This window comes from Malus domestica, chromosome 11, assembly GCF_042453785.1.
Source record: "Malus domestica chromosome 11, GDT2T_hap1".
Taxonomy (NCBI): Eukaryota; Viridiplantae; Streptophyta; class Magnoliopsida; order Rosales; family Rosaceae; genus Malus; species Malus domestica.
Window position 1 is genome coordinate 25610963 of NC_091671.1, and position 8431 is coordinate 25619393.

General features: G+C 39.2%; 1 protein-coding gene across 2 annotated transcripts; it reads right to left on the reverse strand.

The window, feature by feature from the left end:
- Positions 1-3261: 3261 nt before the first annotated feature.
- Positions 3262-8159, reverse strand: LOC103448275 (zinc finger CCCH domain-containing protein 55). 2 transcript variants are annotated; one of them, XM_070807737.1, is made up of 8 exons: positions 6955-8159; positions 6584-6760; positions 5062-5241; positions 4877-4974; positions 4349-4609; positions 4074-4245; positions 3701-3908; positions 3262-3604 (listed from the first exon to the last, which is right to left on the reverse strand). In XM_070807737.1, exons 1-7 carry the CDS (start codon positions 7944-7946, stop codon positions 3728-3730), a joined length of 2061 nt encoding a protein of 686 aa, XP_070663838.1. In that variant the 5' UTR covers positions 7947-8159; the 3' UTR covers positions 3262-3604; positions 3701-3727. The 2 variants fall into 2 exon arrangements, with proteins under 2 accessions (XP_070663838.1, XP_028944629.2); XM_029088796.2 differs by having other exon boundaries at positions 3262-3617.
- Between the last annotated feature and the right edge of the window lie 272 nt (positions 8160-8431).

Here is an 8431-nt window from a genome sequence, read left to right on the forward strand (position 1 = left end):
TCACCCATGTGACGACTTGCTCGTTGCCCCCACGTGTAAAAAACCAACAAACTATATGTGACGAAAGCACGCCTACCCAAAAGGAAAAACTCTCATTAAAATCCCCTTTCTACCCCCTCGATTCGGTGATCATGTGAAGTGTGAACGCGATGCTGCTGCTGCTGCTGCTGCTGCAACCACAGTATCAGACAGCAACAAAACAATCATATGACCCCTTACAAAACACAAAGTTCCCATTCTATCCCCTTTCTACGTATCATTTACAAATAGCATGCTAGGACCCTATACGGATTCTCTTCTGCAGATCCCCGGGATCAGTATCACTTTGTTATATCAAGAAAGAAAATATCGGTAATATCGGAAATATCGGTAGTCCGAAAACACGGAAATATCAATGGAAATATCGGGATAATATCGATATCGATAAAAATTACATGGAAACCACAGAAATTGTAAGAAAAACTTGGAAATTTTTAATGAAACTTTGCAGGATGTTTATTTAGTCAATTATCTATTAATTTATCACAAAAAATTAGAAGTAAATGCATTGCATGATGGATTTAACTGATTTAAGTTGATTATATAGCGAGCTGTCAAACATTGTGAGTGTAGAAAATATGTAGTAATTAATGAAAGAAGTTTAAACACACCATAATCATTTATATATAATTAATTAGTACAATATTGGGAGGTTTTATTTAGGATATTAAAAAAAAAAAAGGAATTGAATAAAATGATGAAGAATAATGTGCCGAATTTGACACTTTAAATTTCTTACACATAAGCATGCGTCTAGGCGTTGAAGTTCCAAATTATAGTATATCAATTAACGATTGAAAATCAATACGTTAAATAAGACTAAACTTTAATTTGGATGCCGATTATGTTTTTTCAAGTTTATTTAGTCAATTATCTATTAGTTTATCACAAAAAATTGGAAGAAAATGCATTGCATGATGGATTTAACTGATTTAAGTTGATTATATAGCGAGCTGGCAAATTTTTCACTCTTTCCCTGAAATTATATATTTTCACTTTTTCCCTGATATTGAGTCCTTTATCCTAATCTAATTTGGACCCCCAGATTAATTTATATTTTCACTCATTTTCTGAAATTATATAAATTGTGCAAATGAGTCCTTTATCCTAATCTAATCTGGACCCTCCATCTTGATTCTCACTCTCTGTCACGCTGCCACGTGGCAGCCCACTAACCCTCACCCTATCTCTCTCTCTTTTCCCGAGTCCCTCTCGGACCCCTCACTCTCTCTCAGTTCTCAACTCTATCTCTCTCTCGAACTCTCATTCTCTCACTCCATTTCCCCGATCGCACCCACACCCAGGCACACCCAAATCCGTCCACCACGATGCCAGCGCAGCATCTCCACCATCCTCCTGAACTCTCCCTCCCTCTCCTCCGTCTCTGGGAAGCACGGCGACGCGCAGAGGAAGCTCGGCTTCCCCGATCGCACCCACACCCAGGCACACCCAAATCCGTCCACCCCGATGCCAGCGCAGCATCTCCACCACCCTCCTGAACTCTCCCTCCCTCTCCTCCGTCTCTGGGAAGCACGGCGACGCGCAGAGGAAGCTCGGCTTCCCCGATCGCACCCACACCCAGGCACACCCAAGTTTTCAGGTGAGATTCCATTGAAATTCAGCACTCTGACCGACTAAACCCTATGTTGATTACCTCTTGCATGCGTGAAATTTAAACCTTATATGTGAAATTGAAGTTAAAAATCGTGTTTTTGCAAGGTTTATGGGACGAAATCGGCTCGGGAATAGGCACACCATCTCCGGCGTTCTTCTCCGACGTTCGGCTCGGAGTTCGATTGCACCGTTCATAAAAATATCGCGATATTTGGACGAAAACCATTCGGATACCAAGTAAAATATCCATTCCCCGAAAAACCGATAATATCGGCGCTCGGCATTTTCTTCCATGGTTATATCCAAGGATTTAAATATCGGCGAAATCGTTTTTTTGAGTTATCGATATTTTAATGAGTATCCAATGAGTTTTCGTCCAAATATCGCGATATTTTCGATAATATCGCGATATGACATCCAAAAATTCTTAAAATTTTCTAAAATGTCTCAATTTTGAGACTAAAGGGATTCGAACCCCCTCCCATTTGACTCCTTAACGCCTTAACCACCATATCACTTATGTTGTTGTGATAATATGCTATTATATTTATATATATTGTTTTGTTTTGAATTCTTTTTACAAGAAACAAATTTGCACATATTCCAAATTTTTTGTGGTATTATATTTTAAATTGTGTCAATTAATTACTTAGTCAATGGCATGTGGTTTTTAATTTTTCTATTTTTTATTTGGTCACTTACATGGTAGGGCTGGAAAAAATTCCCGAAAATCCCAAACCAAACCGAAAAAGTCCCAAACCCAAACCGAAAAATCTCAAACCAAAACCATCCTGAAGTTCGGGAATCCCATCCCGAAAAATACCGAAATTTTCGATATGGGATTGGTTTCCAAATCCCATTTGTTTGGTAATCCCGAAAAATACCGAAGTATTCGGTTTCCTATTGACTTTTGGGTTTTGGTTCTTGAAAACCATTGCCATGGTTGCTGACTACTCTTCACAATACACTTACTCTACAAATAGAGATGATGAAGATAGTGAAAATTTTGAACCTCATAGGAACTCTATGTGGTACTAAGTCACTCATGTATCTTACCATGCAATGTATAAAGTGTAAAATATTGTACTAATTCATTATATATAAATGATTATGGTGTGTTTAAACTTCTTTCATTAATTACTACATATTTTCTACATTCACAATGTTTGCCAGCTCGTTATATAATCAACTTAAATCAGTTAAATCCATCATTCAATGCATTTCCTTCCAATTTTTTGTGATAAACTAATAGATAATTGACTAAATAAACATCCTGCAAAGTTTCAATAAAAATTTCCAAATTTTTCTTACAATTTCCGTGGTTTCCAGGTAATTTTTATCGATATCGATATTATCCCGATATTTCCGTGTTTTCGGACTACCGATATTTCCGATATTACCGATATTTTCTTCCTTGGTTATATCTAACATCAATCATTTTAAGTTTTTTTATTTAAAACTGAACACAAGCAGCACCTAACAAAACATGACCGCTCGATGTAAGATAAACGAACACAATGAAGCAATCCCCGGATCCTCATCCGCTACATTACTACTGGTACTAACCCTTAATTTTCTGGCAAAGAAAACTCAAAATCTAAAGCAAAATTAACCTCAGAATACATGGTAACATAAAAGAAAAGTTATTCTGTATAAATACAATTTACAATCCTTCTTGTTCTGCTCTCGAGTCTAGACTACACAAGGGAGGGTAGACAAAGTAGCAAAAGAGATCGATCAGTCCTACTCTCGTTCGTAATTTCATTTCTCCTTACCTATTAATATGTATTTTCTTTTCGGTTAGCAGTATGTATCGGGGGTGGTGGCAAGCGAGACCTCGTTGAGATCTTCCTTCTCTATGGATCTACTCTTAGTCTTTCATGTAGGTATAATTCAGCAGCTATACATCTTCTAGACGATTTTTCTTCCTTTTATATGCTTCTCTACTTTCCTGCAAAAATAAACTTAGATTGTTTGATTTCGCAGCATTACAAACCCTCGCAACGTCCTGTTACAGAGAACAAAGTTAATTGGGGATGGTCCTTACCCTAGCAGTAGCAGTCAATCAGCATTACTAATGAGAAGCAATGAAGCCAGCAGCATTGACTGATGACGACGACGATGATGATGTGTTTGTTTCAGTAGTAATGGCGGTATCATTAACTTTGGGTACAGCGGTTGACAAGGCCGAGAGATGATCTCCAGCGGAATTTGTAGGAGAAGCAAAGAGGCTATCAGGCAGGACCTGCTCTACACTGCTCTCTCATCACAACCACAAGAACGAAAAAAATTGAAGATAAATATATTAATGGCAATATGCAGAAGAACCTGATATTTTACAATGGAAGAAAACTTGCATCACTAAATAGATAAATTAAGCCATGTTAAACATTTCTTTATACGATAACGAAGCTCCTTACATTTTATGAAGATTTGGGGCATCCAGGTTCGAGCCTTGCTCCTTGTCTTTGCCATTTCCATTGCCATTGACATTGTTGTGAATGAAAGCTAAATTATCTTCCATCTGAAGCTGCTGCAGCTCAGCAACTGCACCAGTCACAGAGATGGAGGCAGCTGGAGTATCACTGTGGTCTGCAACGACATGGAATCCAGAAGTCCAAACAACAATGCTTATACATCTTAAATTTTAAACATATATATACTACATATTAATGGTAACTGTTAATGAGAAAACCTTCTGCAACTTCTTGTTCAGTGCTGTCAAATGGAAGGATATTTTGATTGATCTGAGCATGAGAATGAGGGCTCAAGGGAGGACCATGAGCACCAACAGATAGACTGCGGTGATGATGGGGTAAGCGATCATTCTTCCAGTCCGGGAGCTGCAGACTCATGAGTCTTCTACCTTGTAGCTCAATGGCTTGCTGCAGTTCAACCTGCTCCTCCAATTTTCTTCTCAATAACATCTCCTGTGTATTGTAGAACATTCTTCCCCCTAATAGAAAACAAAAATTCAGGTAGCATAGAACTTAACAATCAATGAGAATTTGAATTATCTTCCATCATGCAACGACAAGAGCATATATACACGAGAGAGAGAGAGAGAGAGAGAGAGAGAGAGAGAGAGAGGGGGAGAGAGAGAGAGATTCTTTCTTTCATATTCAGCAAAACAATAAGCCATTTGTCAACATTTAGTTATCCTCTCTCTTTCTACGATAGGGTTTATGTGACAAAAAATGGTATCCGTTCTTGTTTTACTAACCCAGTGGGAGATCATAGGGATCCCTAGAATCAAGACCACCAGGGCTCAAACATGGTGAAAATTCTCCCCTCTCTAAATGCTGTTGTTGCTGTTGCCTCCTGCAGAAAATAAGCCATTGAGGCATCAACGCAAGCGAAAAAAACATGCCTAAAGATTAGAAAGTAGAAGAGGAATAATGCACATACTTATCCAGGATTTTTCCCTTCTCCTTGTAGGGCTTGACAAGCACACGTGAATCACATATAAAATGAGGGTTTCCCTTCGACAATATAAGCCTGACAGTTTCTGGGTAGACAAATGTTACGAACCCAAACATTCGCTTCTGCTGGTATGGGATCCTTACATCTTGAACTGGCCCAAACTTGCTGAAAACGTAGGACAAGGAACAATTCCACAAGAATTCCAGAACTTTAAGCGTTTGAACAATATAACAACAATCATATGAAAATCTCTTCTATTGTAATAATACATAGAAATCCTTTCTATTTGTTAAAGTAAAATCAAAACATGATGTCCAACACACATTTGACCAACCACTCAAGATTCCAGAAGACCTCAAAATTTGTGTTACATTGCGATATTGACACAGTGACATCATCCTGCAGAACATCTCCAATAATCATGAATAGAACCTCCGACCTCCAAGGTCATTTAGTTCACATGATTTAACTTTTTAGGCTTAATCTTTATCACTCCATATTCTCTCTCTTTCCAGGTCAAGAACTTGTATTTCTTATTTTCCAGAAAATTTTCTTGGACTAAGTTGTACCATGATATACCAAGCAATAACAGGTTAGCAAAGTTATTTGACAGATTCACAAACAATGATCTGTAATTGCCATTGCAAAAACAAAAGATGAGAGTCATACAAAGACAAAAGTACACTTGATCAGATAAATCTGTTTTAGTCAAATGGTGGACGACAGTAGATTTATGCTCACAGACCAATTGAACTGCTTAAATCCCTTGGTAATAGTCCATGGCAGTCTATATGCTGCATTAGCATGATATGGGTTAATCGTATTCATAACATTTGAAGGATACATTGCAAGCCTCTAATGCAAGTGATGGGTACAGTAAATCCTTACTGATTTAGACTCTAGAAAATGTATTCAAGTGAAATACGGCCAATGTGCCTAGAATTCTCATACTTATCAAAATACATAGATTGTCATGCCACGAGAAGAAACGCACAGAATAGAAGACCATGGTGGAGGAGCAAGGACATTCATGAACTTCGGAAATTTAAAATTTTAAAGTTGGACACAGCTAAGTGATAAGACAAGATGACTCAAACGATTTCCCCGAATTAGGTGGTACATTAAGTAAATCCCTACTCTTGATTCAGAATGTCCTGTAATTGAAATGCAAGGTAACTGCTCCCCTAAGGAACCAGGCGGTCAAAAACAAGATCACTTGGAGGCCTTGACGGCAATGAAAACCTTGAACAGCTTCTGAACTAAAAGGTTAAAATACAAAAGACTGAAGGCACTAAGGCCAGCAACATTCTAAAACCTTAGCATGGTAAGGGATTCCCATGACTGTAAAATGGGTTGCCATGATAGTTGACTGAAGTGCTAGGGCATGATCACATCAAAAGAAACCAATTCTTATTCTGCCAATAGCAACAACTTGTACTGAAGGTTGTTCAACAACATGGTCCAACTAATTAATAATAAGGAATGAACAGGATGCATATAATTCTACCTGAAGTATTCAGAAACATCTTCATCTCTGAAAGTGCTCTCGGCTGGGAATGTCAAGTAGATCTGTCTTGAAGCCGAGCTTGCCTTTTCAACAGAAGCCATTGCTAAAAGTTCGTTTCTATCAGGCCGACACCGCCCAAACTTGTAAAGTTCTTCCCCCATCATCATTGCCGCAACTCTACAATGCGGGCAAAAATGTTAAACCAAAAACACAGAAAAAATAACCAACTTAAACCAAGAATGCAATTGCAATCAATAACGCTTCCACACAAAAGACATGTATCTATAGAGAGCGAAATGGATTGTTTTCAACATAATCAAAATAAATAACAAGTCAACAGAAAATAGAAAAATGGGCCACTTCCAAATTACCTCTGAGGATCATTCTGCTGTTGCAAAAGGAAATTCATGTACTTATTGTACGAAGAAGGGGACGCTCCAGCCATAAACTGAGAGGCAGCAGCTAATCTCTGTTGCTGGGCTTTCAACCTCATCATCTCCTCGTGCTGTTCGAAACCGTCAAGATTACTGGGAGACCCCACAATGGCACCAGAACCATCGGAATCAGCAAAATCGCCATGCACAAACTTGCAATTGTTTCCATTCTTGCAAAACCCTCTAGCAAAGTAAAGACATGGCTTGAACCCAACTCCCAAAGCAGGGTCCTCGGACTCGAGACACGCGTCGCTGGCCGAATAGCTCCTTCTGTGGAAATGGGTGTCGCCATTGTTAACCGAATGAGCCCAATCAGGAACCCCATGCCCCAATTCGAGCCTGGGATCAATGAAATCCTCCGGCATCGACGAGGAAGAGGACTCGTTGAGAAAGGAGAGGTATTCGTTGAGTTGGTGCTCCTCGATGAGGTCACTTCCCGGCCAACCATCACCACCACCATCCTTACTGAACTGGTGTGAATGTACTGGAAGGGAAAAGGACCCGGCCCGGATATTATCATAAGAGAGGAAAGGGCTTGCCTTTGGGCTAACAGAGTTGCTTGGAAAGCCAGAAAGCGGCCAGGAATTCGAAGAGGGCGAAGAAGGGGTTTTTCCAAAGTCAAAGCCGTTTGGTATTCTAGGAGAGGACTGAGAAAATGGGTTGCCGTTGGTTGGTCTGGCTATGGGGTTTAACGGTGAGGGAGACGAAGGAGTGGACGATGCAGACGAACTGTTTGCCAAAAGTCCCAACTGGATTCTAGCTCTCAGAATCAGCGAGTGCAAAAGGGTCTCCGGACCATAAGCCAAACGAATCAAATCCTTCTCGGCGAAATCCTGAATGAGAAGATAACCCATGATTTTGATGGCATTTTCTGGGTCTAAAGTTTTGATCTTCGAGAAGAGTACGTTTGTAAGTTCATAGGAACCCATTGGGATTGGGTTTTCTGGGGAGGGATTTCCTTCTCCAGAAGGAAAAAAAGGAGTGAGAAAATTGGTTTTTGAGTAGGGGCTTGAAGTGTTAAGTAGGGAGTTGGAAAGTCTCTCCTCTCTCTCTCCGTCTTCCTCGAATGATAGGAATCTATTTTAGAGGGAGACTAAGGGGAGTGGTAGATTTCAGATCTACTTCAAAGTTTAATTGTCAACAGCGACCTCGTTTGTGAATTAGCCATTTATATAATCTGCTTGATTACAGTCAGGAGACACCCTCATCATAACCCTACTTCCAACGTTGCCCCACGCACCCAGGTTTTTTTATTACTATTTTAATGATTAAAATTATTTAAGAAAAAGTGCTCAACTATTATCCCAAAAATTCAAATTTTGAATAAAAAATAATAATTAAGTATTCACGGATGAGTAATTACTTTTTAATTTTGTCAAATAATAAATCAACACATGCCTTACATTATGTTTAG

Coding starts and splice junctions, on each gene's coding strand:
- LOC103448275 (XM_070807737.1), bottom strand. CDS start 7,946: ATGGGTTCCTATGAACTTACAAACGTACTCTTCTCGAAGATCAAAACT. Junction 6,761..6,954: donor CAGCAGAATGATCCTCAGAG/GTAATTTGGAAG, acceptor CCCGCATTGTAG/AGTTGCGGCAATGATGATGG. Junction 3,909..4,073: donor GCCCCAAATCTTCATAAAAT/GTAAGGAGCTTC, acceptor ATGAGAGAGCAG/TGTAGAGCAGGTCCTGCCTG.